General features: G+C 41.3%; 1 protein-coding gene across 2 annotated transcripts in view; it reads left to right on the top strand.

The window, feature by feature from the left end:
• ror2 (receptor tyrosine kinase-like orphan receptor 2) overlaps positions 1-15225 on the top strand; it is a 79106-nt gene extending 63881 nt beyond the window's left edge. For both annotated transcript variants that reach the window (XM_044173361.1, XM_044173360.1), the window contains 2 exons: positions 9257-9462; positions 10515-15225. In XM_044173361.1, the coding sequence (XP_044029296.1) occupies positions 9257-9462; positions 10515-11969 (1661 nt within the window). In that variant the 3' untranslated portion in view covers positions 11970-15225. The remainder of the gene's footprint in view (positions 1-9256; positions 9463-10514) is intronic.
• The last annotated feature ends 4972 nt before the right edge of the window (positions 15226-20197 follow it).

Below are 20197 nucleotides of genomic sequence, written 5' to 3'. Positions count from 1 at the left end.
TCCTTCTCCTATATCAAGTACGGTGTACCTCAAGGTTCAATTCTGGGACCAATACTATTCTCCTTATACATGCATCCCTTGGGTGATATCATCCGCAGACATGGGATTTCTTTTCATTGTTATGCAGGTGACACACAGTTGTACCTCCCTGTCAAGCCTACTGACCTTAGTACACTGAGTTCTCTGCCTGTCTGACATAAAAAACTGGATGTTGATACATTTTCTTCAGCTCAACTCAAATAAAACTGAAATCCTTGTTATTGGGCCCCAACACATCACTAAACAAATACTGCTATCTACTGGTAACCTGTCACAGCATATCAAGCCTGTTGCAAGAAATCTTGGTGTCTTGTTTTATGTTTTGAGCAATATATCACTAAGCTTGTCCAATCATGTTTTATCACCTCAGAAACACTGCAAAAATCTGATCTATTTTAAATCTTACTGATGCAGAAACTGTTGTACATGCTTTTATCTCCTCAAGCCTCGATTATTATAACAGCCTGTTCACTTGTCTTTGTCTCAAACTTTGACACGACTGCAGACTGTACAAAACTCAGCTGCTAGGCTGTTAACCAGGACCAAGAGGTTCGATTACATCACACCTCTTTACATTGGCTCCCTGTTTGTTTTAGGATTGATTTTAAGCTCTTATTGATTACTTTTAAGGCTCTTCATGGCCTGGCTCCAGACTATATTTTAGACCTTGTAATCCCTTATGAACCTTCACGTACTTTAAAATCTTCGGGCAGGGGTCTTATGTCTGTTCCTGAGTCCAGGATGAAATCTAATGGGGAGAGAGCTTTTGCTATCAGGGCCCCGAGGCTCTGGAACAAAGAAGAAATTAGGTTGTCTGAGTCTGTGTCTTCATTTAAGTCTCTTCTCAAAACACATTTTTATCGGAAAGCATATCCTGATTTTACCTGAACTGGCTGTTTATTTTATTGCTTTTGTGTATTCTATGTATTTTATTTCTTTATATTTCATCATTCACTGTGGTATTTTATTTATCTTGTTGTGAAGCACTTTGTACTTTGTTTTGATAAGTGCTCTATAAATAAAGTTTTATTATTATTATTATAATATTACATTTGGCTTGGAAAGCTCCCAAGTGACAAGACTGCCAAGCAACAGCTGTATAAGCTCCCATGTTAACTGAGAGTCGAACTTTCTGGGGGAAAGCAGAAAGTGCCAGATTTTAAAATTGCTCTAATGCTGCAGTTTTTCACTTTTTCCACACAAATTATATTATCTACACGTGTGGCAAAGTCTTAGGATGCTGTCGGTCCTTTCAACGATACGACCTACAGTTTTTTAATGACGGTGTCTTGTTCAAGTGGTACGTTCACAGGGTTTTCTATGTCTGTCTCAACGACAGAGCACTTTCAGGCCTCAATCACCATAGCAACCAGTGACCCAGAAGTCGCTGGGCAGAAATGGACAAAGATAACTGTGATAGGCTTAAGTCACCATATTCACACACAGCGGCCATTGTCATCTGACGTCATGCTCAGGGTGGGAAGCTCAAATGCTGGATGGATAATGTCCATGGATGTATAATGAGAACTGGATACAGCACTGCTGCTCAGACTTGCAGCCAATTTTCCCAGTGGCCACTCGCGGTATTGCAACGAAAAATCCCTCTGCGGCCTAAAAAGATTTTTCCCCATCGGCTACCATTATAAAAGAGACGTCTGTAAAACTGTTGACAGGACACCTCAAACTGCAAACAAGGTCAGTTATGACTTTCTATTTTTGATCCATGGAGGTTTTATATTTGTAAAACGTTCCTCGAGCTGATAAAAAGCTATTTAAAAATCTGTGATGTCATCACAATGTAAAGTCGGCCGTTGGATACTGGTGGAGGAGCTAGGCGCTGAATTCGAGTTTACTGTCGGTGTCTTATCTAGGACTTGCGGTTGGCATAAACTGGTTTGTGACTGGATCTGGATGGCAACACAGGCAGAAAATGATAAAGACGATATGGAGTTTGATGACTGGACTCCAGTTTGTAGAGGTAAAGCAAAGATGAGACAAGAAGAGGAGGTAAGGGCGTCTGCCAGCCAGAGCAGTAAAAGAAGCTTAGAGGAGAATAGTTCAGATGAAGGTAACCGGGTTGTTTGCAGGAAGGTCATACTAATATCGTATTTAATTGAAATGCAATATAGAGTACTGAAGAAAGTAAAAGATTGGGAAATGATAGTAACTGAAGTTTGGCCAAAAGATGGTACTATTAAAATAGCCGCCTTCGGAACAGCAAGACAGGGAGCCGGCGTCGGAACAGCAAGACAGGGAGGCGGCGACGGGACAGCAGGACAGGGAGGCGGCGACGGGATGACTGGCTGAGGAGCGGGCTGGGCCGGTGGTGTCTGGGAGTCCGGAACCTGCTCCTCCGGCTGAAAAGGAGGGCACGGCTGCTGTTGTGATCCAGCCGATGATGCAGCGGCTTGTTGCGACCCAGTAGTTGGTCCTGCAGCGTGCTGTGATCCAACTGGAAGCGGAGGTAGTTGCGATCCAGCATTGGCTATGGATTGGTGCAGCTGCGATCCAGCCGGGATCACAGCCGCTGCTGCGGTCCGGCGGTGAGCTCGGGAGCGGGGAGCTGCTGCTGTGGTCTGGCGGAGAGCTTGGGAGCGGGCAGCTGCTGCTGTGGTCCGGCGGAGAGCTTGGGAGCGGGCAGCTGCTGCTGTGGTCCGGCGGATAGTCCGGGGGCGAGGAGCTGCTGCCATCTAGGAAACTGGTGTGGATACCACTTGAACACCAGGCAACACCTCACCAAAAATGCCTCGCACTCCTCTGCAGAGCCTGAGAAGGTCCCTGGTTGCGTCATCTCACAATCCACCAAGGTGGTGAAGGATGGGTAAGGCGATATTGTTGGACCATCTCCTCCAGGTCCAGGAAGAGTCCATCGGGGCTCGAGGATGTCATCCTTTCGGTTTGGTCCGACCTTCTGTTACGGAACAGACAGACAGGGGACACCGGGATGGACACAGAACGTTCTTTTATTGAATGACAGCCAGATATTGTGGATATGAAGAGAGGGAAGTCTGTAGGCGGAAGAACTGGCTGGAGAGGGAGATCGCTGGAGACAGGAGAAATGCTGGAGACTGGGAGAATAGGCGTAATGCCGAGTAGCGTGGAAAGTCGTAGTCATGAACGAGGTCGGACACATACTGAGGTGAGTGCAGGGCTTTTATGCTGACTGTGATTGGGAGCTAATGTGGAGCAGGAGTGTGATTGGGAGCAGGTGTGGATAATTAGTGGGTAGTGGAGCCTGGAGTATCCCTGACAGGTAAAAAGAACTCACAATTTTCAGAATCTTATTGAATATAAAATGTTGCAAGCTAAGGTAAGGAAAACAATTAAAAATGCAAGTAAGGTGTTTTGGAGGAAGTTTTGTAACTCAGTAGGAAGAGAAACAGAAATTGCTAAAATATGGGGAATGATAAAAAGAATGCGCCCTGCGACGAGTTGGCCACTGTCCAGGGTGTGCCCTGCCTAAGGCCCGAAGTCACTGGGATCCAGTCAAAACGGGGAAGCGGTGAAAATGGATGGATGGATGGATAAAAAGAATGAATGGGGTTAAAAGAGAGTATGGATATCCAGTGGACGGTGGAACTACAGCTGTGACAGACGAGGAGAAAGCAGAGATGTTGGCACAAACTTTTGTTAAAATTCACAGTTCTAATAATATAGTAGTGAAGAGGCGCAAAGAGGAAGGGAAAATAGAATAGCTGAGAATAAGGAACTACTACAGCAAAATGAAGATACCAATGATTTAACAAATATACCATTCACAAAGGCAGAACTGAATTGTGCTCTCAGGAAAACCAAGATGTCAACACCGGGGAAAGATCAGATATGTTACACTATGATAAATCATCTTAGTGAATCATTTAAGGATATTTTACTGGAACTATATAATAAGGTTTGGGAGAAGGGAAAATTGCCACAAGTCTGGAAAGAAGCTGTTGTTGTCCCGATACGCAAGCCCGGAAAAGATTGCACAAACCCAAGGAATTATAGGCCTGTTGCCTTAACCTCCAATGTATGCAAAATAATGGAGAGAATGATAAATGTAAGATTGACATATTATATGGAAAGCAAAGGCTATGTATCAAAATATCAAAGTGGATTCAGAAGAGGTAGAAATACCGAAAGCGCAGATTAATAGGGAAAGCATAGTGGCCATCTTTTTTGATATAGAGAAGGCTTATGATATGATATGGAAGGAAGGATTATTAATTAAATTAAATAAGTAAATTAGGGGTTAGGGGTTAAAGGCCTAATGTATAGGTGGATCAAAGACTTTTTATATGGAAGATTGATTCAGGTAAAAATAGGGAAGTGTTATTCAGGAAAATTTTTTGTTGAAAATAGAACTCCGCAAGAGAGTATATTGAGTCCTATGTTATTTTCTATTATGATAAATGATGTTTTTCTGAATTTGTAGTTTGACTTCAAACTACAAGTTAGTTTGAAGTCCGTTCACTTACAGTAGGAAATCCCATCACTCAACTAATGGACCTTAAACCACACAGTATAGGAGAAAGACACACAGGTCTTAAATTCTTTTTTACTTTAAGTATTTATTTATGTATATTAAGGTTTATCTACTTGTTCATACTTTCAACTACGAACTGCTTCTTCATACAGTTAAGCTAGAAATCCAGTTTAGCTCCCAGACATTAGTCAAGTCATGCAGTGCAGCTCCTATCTTACTCTACTACTATATTTAGCATCCTTTTCAAGAAATCACAGTTTACATTTCGGGCAATTTTCGGTCAATTTCTGAGTTTATAATGGGCGGAATGTTCAATTCTTATGTCTTTCACTTGCTCTCCCTCCTACATTTTCACATCAATATGTAGGAAAGTTTGTGCCGGTCGCAGACATGTAACTACTGAAGCAAACTGACTTACAATTTTGGCTCAGTGAGCCTCCAAGTAACAGGAGCGCCAACCAGCTGCCGCACTGACTCCCATATTAACTGAGCACAAATTTCTGGAGGAAAGCAGACAGTGCCAGTTATTTAACTCGCTGTAATTCTCACATTTTTGACACCATATAAATAAAATGTACATGAACTCATGAGTCTCTGATGATGGGTTAGTTTCGGCAATACAACTTACAGTCTCTGAGTTACAAGCAGTTTGAGAGGTATTTTTGTATTTAATTAACTGTCTGAGCTGTCTACAGAGTGATGCATGTGTATCTGTCCCCACTGTCCCTCCCATGTCCACTCCCTCAAGGTGCCTCAATCACCATAGAGAGGCGAAGTCCCTCCCCTTTGGGTGGACCACCATGGGACCTTATTTCGGAAAAAATGTGCGGTAATCAATGACGAGAGACAAATCATTTTTGATCCAGTTTGAATTGTGCCATGAATTACACACGTTTGTCAATTTAAAAAGATAATTTTACATGTCAAGAAAGTCACAGTGTGTTGTAAAACTGTTGAAGTGTAAGACTGTGAAAATACGTAATTAGAAAGACTACACACCCGAAAGTCACGCAAGGGGTGTCATGACTTTCTCTCTCCACAAGCTACCCAGAGCCACTGAGGTTACGATGCCTGTGTGTTTCATACATTGATGTATAAAGTACCGGATTTAGCAACACGAGCAACAGGTCTTGCTTGTTCTTTCTCTTCCTGGCTGATAAAAAGGACCAGGAATTGCTGGATAAAACATCAGGTAAGCCAACGTTACAAGGGATGGCCACGTTGTGTTGGTGACATATTGTGCGAGCAAGAGATGTAGTTCACTGAGTGGTTTTGCACTAAACTAAATGGTACTATGACAAACCTACGACAAAGTGCGACTTTCTTGACATGCAAAATTTTCTTTTAAATTGACAAATGTCGTGTAATTCATGGCACAACTCAAATGGGATCAAAAAGTTATTTTTCTCTCACCATTGACTACTGTACATATTTTTTCGAAATAAGGTCCCATGGGGGACACCAGAAGGGGAGGGACATCACCTCTCTATAGCAACCAGTATCTCAGTAGTTGCTGGAATGGAGAAAGCTGACTGAGATTGGTTTAAATTAAGTAGTATAGGCTGTAGTAGTATTAGAAGAAGAAGTAGTAGCTACATTATCCTTGATAACAGCATTTGAGTTTAAGCGTGACGTCAGAGGAAGATGGTAAATGTGAATACTTACATAGTACTTTTAATATTAGTATCAGGATATACACCATGTTATGGTATACCGTGGCTGGACCCAAAAGCATGACTAGGACAGTGGAAGTGAAGTAATAGGTTCAGTTTATTTAGGAAATACACTGAGGAACCAGGAGTGTGGAGGGAGGAGCTGGGAGCTGGTAGACCGGGTGCAGTCAGCGGGCCAACAAGAGGCTGGGGAGAGCAGGCAGGCGGAGGAAGAAACAGCAGGCTGAGGGGGAGCAGAGAGAGCAAGTCAGGAGCCAAGGCGTAATACCACTAAGGTAAACAGATGATCTGGCGAAGACTGGTGAGAAGAGCCGGGTAGATATACTGTCAGGTGTTGATTGTAGATGGAGAGCGGGTGAGCAGCAACAGATAGGTAGCAGGTGTATCAGTCCTGGAAGTTCCTCAGAGGCCGAATTTGAATGATCACAGTTTAAGTTCTATGCTTTTTTCAGTCCTTTTCTGAGTTTATAATGGGTGTATATTGCGCTGCTTCACGTCACATGACCTGTGATGTCACTTACTGATCCACCTTTCTGCTTTTTCAGAATTTTTGTACTTTATCCCTTGTAACTTCCACAATTTTCACTTCTCATACACAATTACCACATCAATTAGTAGGCAAATATGTCTTGTTTCTGCTCATGGCATTATTTAAGAAACAGGACTGACAGTTTTTGAATTTTCTGCCTCAAAGCACCGAGAGAGCCCTTCCGTTGTCTCATTGACCGTCATGATATTTTACCTCTCACAGTCTTAGGCAAAAACACAAATGTGCTGACTTTTATAACTGGGATTTCTCTGGATTGATGTTGCGACAAAGGGAGAAGGTTCAGAACCTGACAACGTGGTGCGCCAACAACAATCTGGTCTTAAACACCAAAGAGACCAAGGAGATTATCATGGATGTCAGGACTACCAAAAAGATCCCACATAGTCCTGTCCATATCAACACAGAGGCCATGGAGAGAGTCCCCAGCCTCAGGTTCCTCAGGTCACCATCACAGAGGACCTCTCCTGGGCTGAGAACACCTCAGCAGTGGTGGCTAAGGCGCAACAACGCCTCTATTTTCTGTGGAGGCTAAGGAGAGCCAACCTCCCCCAAAAGTTGCTTGTCAACTTTTACAGATGCACCACAGAGAGCATTCTAACAAACTGTATGGCAGCCTGGTATAGCAGCTGCACTAAAGCTGACAAAAAATCCCTCCAGCATATTGTGAAAACAGCACAGGACATTGTTGGCATGGAACTGCCATCACTGGAACATCTTCACAGCACCCGCTGTGTGAGGAGGGCTAAGAACATCATAAAACATACCACAACCTGGACACCATCTGTTTAAGCTCCTCCCTTCAAGCAGGTGCTTCAAATCAATTCACTCACGCACAAATAGACTGAAAAAGAGCTTTTTCTCAAAAGCTGTGACATTATTGAACTCAGACATCTCCTCAGCCTGATAAGATTGATGTGCTGCCACCGCACCTTTACTGTACTATTGCTGCTGACGCAATTGTAATTTTGTTGTGCTTGCACAAAGTTCTTGAATCTGAATCTGAATCTAGTTTTTCTTCTCATCATTGTAGGGACACACACACATACTGAGTCCTAGCCAGGTAACAGGAACTCACAATGGGCGCTCTGGTGGAAGCCAAATTTTCAAAATAAAAGCCCCCAGATGGTAACAGGAGCTTACTGGGGGGCTGCGGACAAGACTGGGTTTTCAAAATAAAAGACCTCAGATTAACATGGGATTAGGGGTGGACACAGACACGGCTGGATTTTTCAAAATAAAAGCCCTAGATGGTAACAGGACTTAACTGGGAGGCCGTGGACAAGGCTGGATATTCAAATGTTACAACTTGCTCTTTAAGGACATTAATGTTTCTATTTGACTTTTCCAACTCCCAATTCTGACAGTTTTACATTCCAGCTTCTAGGTTTTTCAGCGGTGCAGTCAATGCATTTGAGCTGTCAGATTTTTCAGGCAATTAATTTCACATTTCCAGAAATGCTTTCAAAATAATTTCAGCTGTCAGCATTCACAGTTTTAGGAGTCACCATGAACCGACTATTTGTTATTAATGAATTGTTGAATTTTCATTAATTGCCCTTATCGATGCATGTTAATTTAATTAATTATCTATACCTATTATCTTTTGCCCTACTATATGACTTATGATAAAGTCATATGACTGGGGAGTGTAGAAATGTATTACTACTGTAAACTGTGTAGGTTCCTCAGGGCATCTTTGTCCTTTCTTATATTGTGTCTGACTGCTGCTTTAAGCTCATTGTCAGTTATAGTGTATATCTGTAATGACAAATAACTTTTCCTTCACAGTTTCAGCAGTGTGGAAATACAGTTTGTTTCTTTGTTTCACTTTTTGTTCTAAGATCTTTAAGTCTCATTGGGCCCTCAGTAGTTTTTCTGTTAATTCTTTGATTTGCTTTTCAGGAGACAGAACATATTGTTCCACTGAGGCCACACCAGCTGTAACTGATTAGGATTTTATTCTTGCACCATGAGGGTGGATTTGTCTTTTAACGTGGATTATCCATGGTGATGGTATTATCAGTTGACTGTTACAGTAAGCTGATGTGCAGTGCCGCTGCTAGCCATAGCCTAAGCATAATTCATTTATTATTCGCCCGCGCGAACAACCGGAACAGACCATCCGGCACGGGGGGGGGACTAGACTAGAGCAATTATTAAATATCTTTCTTGTTCCCCCTTTTTTGTTACATATACATGGCTAAAATGTGCCTAATATTTCTATAGTACTATAATAATACTGGCATTTAAAAAAAAAAATTTCATTAGGCTATTTTTGGTGCCCCCTCAGCACTTGGTGCCCTACGCACAGTGCGTGATGCGCGTGGTGGGAGCGGCGGCGCTGCTGATGTGCCACTAAAACCTCAGTTGAAGAACTCTGTAGAACATAAAATCAGGATGAGTGTTGTATATATGTTAATACCACAGATAATGTCTTCAAAGAAATATCAAATGAACACTGTTACAATGAATACATTACAAATCAGAGAACTTAACTTGCTACTATGTCTATTATCTTACTATCTCCAGAGTCTCCAGACAACCCCAGGAAGGAGATCCTGTTCATTTTAATCCCTGCAATTGCCATCCCATTGGTCATTGCTTGCCTCTTCTTTCTGGTTTGCATGTGTCGCAATAAGCAAAAGGCATCGACTGACACACCACCTCGCTGCCAGCTCAGCAGCTCACCTAGCCAGGACATGGAGCTGTCTCTCCTCAGTCAGCAAAAACACCAGGTGATACACACACACACAGTACAGAGGCTCATTGATGTAGGGGAATTTAATTTATTCCTTCTGATGTATGGCCATGTTCAGACCAACATTAGCACTGCATTAGGAAAAGCAGCCCCCTCATTCATTTTAATCAATTGTGCTTAGTAAGCAATTAAGCACAAATTCAATGAGGAATTTGTACCATGTCAGTACAAGATGAGTTGAAATAATAAAGTCTATTAAATTAGATTTAAACTCAGGGCCCCTCAACAAGATTGGGCTTCAAGATTATATAATAATGCAGGTGTCAACTTAACTTAGCCTTACATTACTACAAAGTATAAGGTAAACCCCTTGCTCTTGGTTAACAAATACATGCTTGCACACATTCAGGGTGTATTACTTTATAACACAAATGGGATGATTCTACTGTTCCAAAGTTGTAAAAAAAAAAAAAGTTTTCATAGTATTATAAACCACACCCAGGAGGTGACATGGTCATAATTTTTTGATGATTTTTATGTTTTATTAGTCACACATGCGCTTTAGTAAAGCACTTGCGCGCTTTAGTAAGACTCACATGGTTAGTGTCAGGCCGTAGCTCCACTTCAGAAAGCAAGGTGCACGAGTAGCCTTCTTGTGTATATTAAGTTAAGAATGTGTAATTATCCGGCCAGGCACTAACTGAGCACTGAAATGCTCTTGGGCAGGAGGACAGCATCGCCAGCGCTAAAACGACTTACTAAAGCATGTGTGCCTTAAAAAATTACGTCCATGTCACCACCCGGGCTCCGTACCACTGTGCAAACTCATGGATCTATTGCTCAAACTCAAATCCTTGGATCTTATTTCATCATCTCGTCGATACCTGAAGCAGCATACCCCCAAAAGAGCAGAAGCCTTTTTTATGCAGTTCTGGTTTTGGTCTGAACACCTACTAATAAAAATAAAGTGACCTCCGTACACCTAAATTAAGAACTGTTGCATTTGAGTGCTGAAGCATTACATTAGGTTTTATTGTTGGCCATACACTTTGATGACATATATTTGTATTTATTGCTTTGTGGCTGCAGGCCAAGCTGCGGGAGATTAACATGTCAGCAGTACGGTTTATGGAGGAGCTTGGCGAGGATCGGTTTGGCAAGGTTTACAAGGGCCACCTGTATGGCACCGTACCTGGTGAGCAGACTCAGGTGGTGGCCATCAAGACATTGAAGGACAAAGTTGATGCCACTCTCTGTGAGGAATTTTGCCACGAAGCCATGCTCCGCTTTCATCTACAGCACCAAAATATTGTTTGTTTGCTGGGTGTGGTCACCAAAGAGCTGCCAATGAGCATGATATTCACCTACTCCAGCCTTGGTGATCTGCATGAGTTTTTGGTGATGCGCTCCCCCAACTCAGATGTTGGCAGCTCAGATGATGATAAGACAGTCAAATCCACACTGGAGCAGGCTGATTTCCTTCATGTTATCACCCAGATTGCTGCTGGAATGGAGTACCTTTCCAGCCAGCAAGTAGTCCATAAAGACCTTGCTGCCCGAAACATTCTGGTCTTTGACAAACTCAGCATCAAGATCCTGGATCTGGGCCTGTTCAGAGATGTCTACTCTGCTGATTACTACAATCTCATGGGCACAAGCCCTTTCCCCATTCGTTGGATGTCCCCAGAAGCTATTATGTATGGCAAGTTCTCCACCGACTCTGACATCTGGTCTTATGGTGTCTTGCTGTGGGAGACTTTCAGTTACGGTCTGCAGCCGTACTGTGGCTACTCCAACCAGGACGTGATCGAGATGGTGCGCAGCCACCAGCTACTGCCTTGTCCAGATGACTGCCCAGCCTGGATTTACACCCTTATGCTGGAGTGTTGGAGTGAATTCCCAGCAAGAAGGCCTCGCTTCAAGGACATCCATACACGTCTGCGCTCCTGGGAGAGCCTTTCCAACTATAGCTCTGCTCAGACTTCTGGCACCAGCAACACTACCCAGACCAGCTCTCTCAGCACCAGTCCTGTTAGCAACATTAGCATGAGCACAGTGAATGCATTGCGCTACACCAGCCCTAAAAAGAGCTTGCCATTCCATCAACCCCAGTTCATGTCCATGAAGGGTCAAATGCATCGGCCAATGGTGCCCCAGCAGCTCTACATCCCTGTCAATGGATATCACCCCATGCCAGCTTACCCATATCTGCCGAACTTTTACCCCATGCAAATACCCATGCACATGCCCCACCAGCAGATGCACCACCCACCACAGATGGTTACCAAAGCTGGTTCTCACCATAGTGGCAGTGGATCCACATCTACAGGCTATGTCACCACTGCCCCTTCCAACACTTCTGTCACAGAGCGAGCAGCTTTGCTAAATGAGGACTCCAAGACCAATGATGAGGACTTGGCTGACAGGGCGTCCCACGAAGAGCTAGACCAAAATGAGGACCTGTCAGTGCCTGAAACAGAATTGCTAGGTGACAATGACCTTCCACAGACTGACGAATTGGAGATCCACTTGTCAGACACATAAGTGTGGTGCTGTTTGAAGAATAGTGGAGCTGAAATATTCTGTGAGCTGTGCTTGCCAAAAATTCAATAAGCAGCATAAAGTGAAGTGAGCAATTTTGCAGAACAGTGACTGAATGTTTTTTATGAGTTTCTTAGATAGTTCTAACGCATTTGAATGTCAATGTGTCTCATGTTTGTACTCAAACTTCTGTGTCAATGATTAAGCAAAATGAATTGTGCAATCCTCTATAGACCTTGTTTTTATAGTGTTGCCATTCAGAATAATCTATGTCCTTGCTGTTGCTGTGCAACACAAAACATTTTCTTATCCACAAATACTTTAGAGGTTGCCTTGCCTTGATAGAAGTTTTGCCTTCTCTGATGCAGATGGTGCTACGATCCACTTCTTTTCACTTGCCAGCAAGGTCATTCACTGGGAGGCCATAAGGGACCCCTGCACCCACCCTCCCACCTCAGATACTACACCCCACTATACAGGCACCTCGACCTACCAGTAGGAATGGCTAGTTACGCAAAAAGTGAGATGATCCCTCACCCTCTTCCAACCCACTTACAATGCCAGTTGTGTTTATTGGAATGCACAACCAAACCAGAAGTATTGCTACCATAACCCAGAGCTGAACCCAGGTTTCTGTAGTGGTGTTTTGCTCGTTCTCAACTCGTGCACCCCCTAATGACAATTTAATGTTGTCTTTGAGTTTATTATTCTATGGTTTGTGAAAGTCACTATCATAGAACAATAGAATGTATGATGAATAGAAATGTGATAGGAGTATGAAAGAAACAGTCTATGGGTAACTTTGTTAGTAATTATACTCACTGAGATGTATTTTGGAACTTACCTCCATCAAACAAACAAAGAATAAGAACATAAGAAATATCTTGTTTGTTTGTTTTTTTGTTTTTTCAGGCCATTGACTAAGATCATTCCATGTGACTTATGTCCCACGAGGTTGATACTTTTAACATCAACTTTGATAACCTAGTTGTACAGATTTTGAATTTATGTACTTTGATTTGAACATTTTATTTGTTTATAGTTTTTCTGTATAGTGATAATTGCTAAGCCTGGACTGCGGTCGAAAAGTCCCTCCTATGTCTTTTCCTAAACACTTTGATGTGAGGAGAATTCCTAAGACAACCGCGGTGCAAAGAGAATCCGACTGCACTTATACTAGGCGACATAATTATGTGACGGTGGATGTTATTGATGTGGGTCTGCCATGGTGAAACTACAATGTTCTGAAGATGGACTACAAAAAGCGCATCTTATTTCATCCTGTGCGTTCTTACCATATTGTTTCATGCAGGCAATATAAACATGAAAAATATTACATCATTAACAAGGTTGGAATGGAAATAAAAAAAGGAATACAGGCAGGGATGCTGGAAGTCAGTCACAGTTGGGGGTGCTGAGAGAAAATCAGTCTATATAATGATGTCATATTAAATGGCACACGATATTCATGTTTTTTGTATTAATTTGAATGGCCAGCATAACTTATATCTAATAGTTATTAACAACAATTTGATAACAGACAGCAAACTTGAACAACGTATTGTATGTCAAAGCAGCCACAGCAACTACACAGTCAACAACACAGAACTAATGCATGAGAACTGCAAGGAGATGAAGAGGGAGAGACAGCGCCTGGACGTGGGTGAGAGATGTGACCCATGACCAGTTCATCATAGTTTATAATAATGCAGCGCAGTGAAGAGAAGATACAGACGTTTTATAGAGGAGATGAGCGTATATAACGTGTCTGTTTAATGTTAACAAAGACTCCAGTCAGCAGTGTAGTTCATACACTTCTTTATGATCAAAGAAAGTTTTTTTTAATCACGTCCACACATTCTGTCCATATTCAGACACTCCCTCTCTCTCTGCTGCAAGTCTGCTTTTCGTGAATGGCCGAATGGTGCGTTGCTTTAAATGTTGCAGCCAGAAATTGTGGCACGGCATTATCTCCTTTCCTTTTGTAAAGGATGGTCCAGTGTATCCTATGCTAAAGGTGATAAAAAAAGAAGCATTGAAGCAGCTTTCCTTTGCATTTAGAGAATTCGACCAGCTCTTATCATGACTGCCCCTTAAATACTTCTGGGTCATTTCACTCAGTTAGGAACCTTCCTAAGCAAAAAAGACTATTCGACCACAACCCTGGTGTTAGCATTAGTCATTTCCAGCACATGTTTGCAATGTTTAAGCAGTTTTTTGCTTACCATATAATGTCCACATAAAGTTGTATGAAAAAGTTGTATGTTTCCCCTCAGTAAGAGAAGGAAATCATGTGCTATCACTTGATTATATTTTGTCATCATCTGTCATTAAACGTGAGACTTCAATATACGGTGCACTGTGCATCAAGTTACATTAGGCCGAAAAATGTACTTTGTAGTGAAGAAATACATTTATTGCTGATACTAATAAAAGAATCTAAATGATCAACATACTGTACTTTTCCGTTGGGGTTCACATTCTCATTTACAAATACTTTATGTATTGTTTTGTTGGGATTATATTTCCCTTTAATTAAACAATCAAAACAACTGGGGGAAAATGTAAAAATGTGGTGCTGAAACTATCTATTTGACAACAAGAACACAGGGTTTGAGAGAATAAACTTAACTCAAGGTCCACTTTTTTATGGATCTTTCAACCACATCTCTAGTCTTCAACAGCAAATGGGGTTGTTGGCTTAGTCCTCAAGTAACTATAGAGTTATAGAGTATAGAGTTTTGGCCACGTGATGCAGAGATCGTAACCTCTGTCATTGTTTGAAGATGGACTTTGGCGTCGATGTGAATGGACTGTACCCGTTGGCCTGGAGTGCCACCACGGGTCCTGCTGCACCTCCATCTCACCATCCTCCTCCTCACTGATAAGATTTGTGCTCTGTATAGGAGGTTCCTTACCACTGATCTTTGATGTTGTATGTGGTCTTTATGTTCCTATCAGCCTACACATGAAAACACAAGTGTCTAAAAACGCCGGTGTACCGTCCTCTTCCTGTTCTCTTGTGAACCTGATGTGTGGGTTGATGATGTGTTGGATGAAGCTGTCTTACTTAAGCAGCACGGTTTGTTGAAAGTGTCGTCCATGTACTGGTACCAGTTGTCAGATGGGGTAGGGGCTCAGGGCAGTCTGTTCAAACTATTCCATGTACATGTAGCTACAATAAGGGAGATGGGTGACCCCATGGCTGTTCCCTTAGTTTGTTTGTAAAATAAAAAATAAAAAAGGTATATATATAAAATGGTCTGAAAACTCTGAAATTTAAGCTACTCTGTGTTGCTTAGGCCCTGCCCTCAGGGAAGAGTCTTCCTGAGTGTCTGCTGTTTACCCTGCCTAGTTTCACCTGAAACTGACCTTCCTTTGTTTCCATCATAGCCCGTTCTCAGACCTTTTCCACAATTGAGAATGACTTCCGGATGGGAGCCGAAACGTCTTGATTCTGAAAACAGTGTCCAGATGACTACGACTGAAACCTTTTCTATGTAATGGAGAGACTGTTTCTAAAGTACTTCCTTAAGACTCTCAAGTTGATCCAGAATGCTGCGGCACGTGTACTGACAAGAACTAGGAAAATATCATATTTCTCCAATATTAGCTTCTCTGCACTGGCTCCCTGTAAAGTCCACAATGGAAATTAAAATCCTTCTCCTCACCTGCAAAGCTCTTAATGGTCAGACACCATCATATTTTAAAGAGCTCATAATACCCTATTACCTAGAACACCTACCCTACACTATAGAACACTGCGCTCCCAGAATGCAGGGTTACATGTGGTTCCTAGAGTCTCCAAAAGTAGAATGGGAGCCAGAGCCTTCAGTTATCAAGCTCCTCTTCTGTGGAATCAAATTTTCGTTGGATCATCATTGGACGAAGCTTATCAAAAGTTGTATAAAGCTTGTTGATATCTTATTTAGTTTTCAAGATATTGACCAATGAACTTAAAAAGGGGCGTGGCTCAGCACATAAATAGACCAAAGTCTACAACTGTTGGTCCAAACGTCACGAAACTTACAGGATATGTCCACATAAAGTACCTGAAACATATGCTGAAAGATTCATTTAAATCAACCGCTAGGGAGCGCTACAAATGCAAAAAATGTGCGTGGCATAACACACGCATAAGTGTTTGTTTTCTTCATTCTAATTGTGAAAATGGAAAAAAGGGAAATTTCACTGCTTTTGTCACATCTGTCACATTTGACCAGGGCCAGATCAAAAGCTTTAAACTTCTAACGTTCTGTGTTGGCTTGAACCCTGTAATTGCCACTCACGGCTATATTTATTATAATTATTGCCATACTTTTGTTAATTTTTATTGTTCTGTGTTGCGTTTTTTGGGAGCAAATGCCAAGACACATTCTTTGTATGTATGTTGGCCAATAAAACTGATTCTGATTGAATGGGCTATGTCATGCTGACTAAAATCCCAAAACCAAGAATCATAGATACAAAAAAATCGCCAGGGTTGTGTAAATAGTAGCCTATGCATGTCTCATTATTTGACGACCTGTGAATGAGAACGAGATGGTTTTTTCAGGCATAACCCAAAACTTCAGGCCTTCCTCTAAGACTGTAGTACTGATTCCATAGATTGTCAGCAATACTGTACAATAATCGCTGAAGGTGACTCATTTTGGTCACAAAGAAAAAAGAAACAAACAAAAAGCTTCATTTTATATATTGGAGCTAAACCAGATACATCGTTGGAAAGGTCACGACCTGGAGAGTAAGATATGTCAGTATGAAGATTCTTCATGGCTCCTGCTTTGAGGTACTCACCTTTGAACCTTGACCTTGGCACATGTTTGAAGGTCTTTAATCCAGCAACAAAAGAGGCTACAGACATAGGACCAGCTGTTTTAGAGAGCTCTTGACTCCAGCTATCATGTGAACATAGTCCCATCAAATAAGATATTGATCATTGATCCCACACCGGGGAAATTCGCTTGTTACAGCAGCTCAAGATTTAACACGTAAAGGAAAAAAGATGATAAAAAAATATACATAAAATAAAAACAAAATAGAAATAGAGAATAGAAAATAAGAGCTATAAAGATTATATACACCTGTCATTTATACAGATATATGTGATGGATAATTGCACAGAATACTTGCACAGACATTGTGTAGCATTACAGAAGATTTTGCACAGAAAATAATTTCACAGAGTAAGTATAATTTAAATGATATATGTATATATATGATATGTATAGAGACTGCCTTGTGTGTCTGTCTGAGACACCAAGGGGCGTGACAAAACTATGGAAAGCCACAGGGCTCACAATTCATCTCAGTTTCCCAGGTGCTTAAAATGCCACCAGGTGATGGTTTTTGATCTCCACCTTGTGGATTTTACAGTCAATAAATCTGAACTGTAATCATCCAATGAGTAAAGAAGAAGGGCAGACCACATTAATTAAGGAATGATCTACTTGTTTGTTTTTTGTTTGTTGTTACTGTAACATTCCAGAGGGTGGCAGCAGAGGCCCATTTAAACACCACTAGGATGCAGGCGTCCTCGGCAGACATTACTGTCTTTCAGAGGCTGTAGTGGGTTAAGTTTTAAATCTAGAGCGATGATTACTGGTATCATATGAAACTCGATGATATTGGAGATTATATTTTAATATTTCTGAGTGAGCAGGATCATGATGCAGCTGCAGAAAGCAGTTAGAAAGTGAGTTTTAGGCTTTGTATAGTCTGAACGCAAGTTTACGATATATATATATATATATATATATATATATATATATATATATATATATACCATCACAATGTAAAGAGTTGTTCTAGTCAATATAGTAACCTGCAGCAGAGTAGGATTTTCATGCTGTGGCAGGAGTAAACTGTGCCAATCCACCCATCTTACTGAACTGACTGCTGTCCCATTGCAGAATAAAAGACTAGAATGTCCCATCCACCTTGACTCCTGTGCCATAGATTTTCATCACATATTGTTTTCCAACTTACAGTTTACAACAAGCTTGATGTAAAAACACAATAGGCCTACTGATTCTAGAGTGTAATCCATTTCTTCACCATAAGATGGCGTCCGAGGTAACACAAGCATTAAGGGTTAGAATTAGAGCCCTGTTTCAGAAAGCAGGTTTAACAAACTCTGAGCCTGACTCTGAGCTCTGAGTTGATGAACTCTGAGATGGGAAACTCTGAGTTTTTGGTTCCAGAACAGCTGACCTGAGTCAGTTCAATCAACTCTCAGTATGTTGACTCTGAGTCAAGCTCATGCTTGATAAATGAAAAAAGCCATCATCAATGGAGCTTCGATACTACTGTTCACCATGGTTGATTAAAAGCAGAGCCTCCATTTTAATCCAGTGGACGTAGAAATATTGGTCGCCCTTTATTCTAAGGTACACTAATAAGACGTAATAAGCCGTACTTTGTATCATATTAGACAGTAAACAAACACAGTTATACCCTAGACACCATACACCTAAATTATGATGTAGTTAGAAACCGCATATAATGCCTTATTAGACCCAAAATATACTATACAAAGACACCATTTTACAGGATCATAGTCTTATTAAATCAAATACAAGAGCCTACCATATCAGATCCAAAATATGCTACAGTTAGACGCTAGTCTACCATTACTACCAAATTATGCTATATTAGACACCACATTTAATGCTAACAACATGGGCCTATGATAGCTTAATTGGACAACACGGGCTGTAATTAGAGAAATTTAATGCCATATAATATATCGACATATAATAGTTGCATGTCTATTAATAGTTCCAGGAGGGTAACAACAAGCAGGAAGTGGGTTGAGGGGAGTTCAGTTGTACTGTATGTATGAATGTATTTATTTATTACATATGATATTTATTGGTATTTATTAGGTTTATATTTGGGTGTGTAAACTCCCCTCTACCCACTTCCTGCTTGTTGTTACCCTCCCTGAACTAATAGTCGGTGTGCGAGCCTCTGGGGAATTCTTTTGCCCGAACACCCTGGGAGAAAGAGAACAGGCAGAGGTAAGTTTGTGCATGACTCAGACAAATTTCAATGTATTATTATAATTAGCTTAGCATGAGTCTAATAGTAATACTATTTAGGCTAACGGCGACCCGTCCTTACACCAACATTGCTTTAATGCGTGTTTAGCATTAGGTATATGATTTCACTTTAGTTCACGGTACAGTTCAGTTGTAATATGTCGCATATTAGCCTCTAAGAAAGTCTAATAAGATCTAACAGTGGGACATAAAGATGCAATGTCCTTGCAGCTTCCATAATGTTACTGGGGTTAGATAGTGACACGGTATTAAATGGTCTAATGTCTTAACTGGTATGGGAGTAGAGCGTCCGTCGAGGAAGCATGTATTACTACCTAAAAACTCTACAGGACTCCAGAGAACATCCAGGTTACGAGGGACGTGTGAAGTAGCGAGCAGATGTGACCCAATGTGGTTTGACTTTACTGTACAGTTTTCTTCTAATGAGTTACAAATGACCTTGTAAGAAAGTGAAACTGTGTTAAAGCTGTAGAGCCTGATGTGTGTTTTGGCTGCTTTGCGCCTGTCAGCGCACCTTCTTCAGCTGACTTCGACAATTAATTAATCTAAGCCATCAACCTGTCTCTTAGACCCCATTCCAACTAGGCTGCTTAAAGATGTTTTACCCTTAGTTAGCACTTCTTTACTGGATATGATCAATCTGTCTTTATTAACAGGCTATGTACCACAATCCTTTAAAGTAGCTGTAATTAAACCGCTTCTTAAAAAGCCCACTCTTGATCCAGGGGTTTTAGCCAACTATAGACCTATATCTAACCTTTCCTTTCTTTCTAAGATCCTTGAGAAAGCAGTTGTCATTCAGTTGTGTGATTTTCTACAGAGCAACATTTTTTTTGACGATTTTCAGTCATTTAGAGTGCATCATAGCACAGAGACAGCACTGGTGAAAATTACAAATGACCTTTTAATTGCATCAGACAATGGACTTGTCTCTGTACTTGTCTTGTTAGATCTTAGTGCTGCTTTCGACACCATTGACCATCACATCCTATTACAGAGACTGGAACATGTAATTGGCAATACAGGAACCTAAGCCGGTTTAAATCCTATCTATCAGATCGTTCTCAGTTTGTAAATATTAATGGTGAACCCTCAATGCATGCCAAAGTTAGTCACAGAGTTTCACAAGGTTCTGTGCTTGGACCGATTCTATTCACCTTATATATG

Source organism: Siniperca chuatsi, linkage group LG18 (genome assembly GCF_020085105.1).
Source record: "Siniperca chuatsi isolate FFG_IHB_CAS linkage group LG18, ASM2008510v1, whole genome shotgun sequence".
NCBI lineage: Eukaryota > Metazoa > Chordata > Actinopteri > Centrarchiformes > Sinipercidae > Siniperca > Siniperca chuatsi.
Note: the sequence above shows the minus strand (reverse complement) of the source record. Positions and strands in the feature narration are given on the sequence as shown.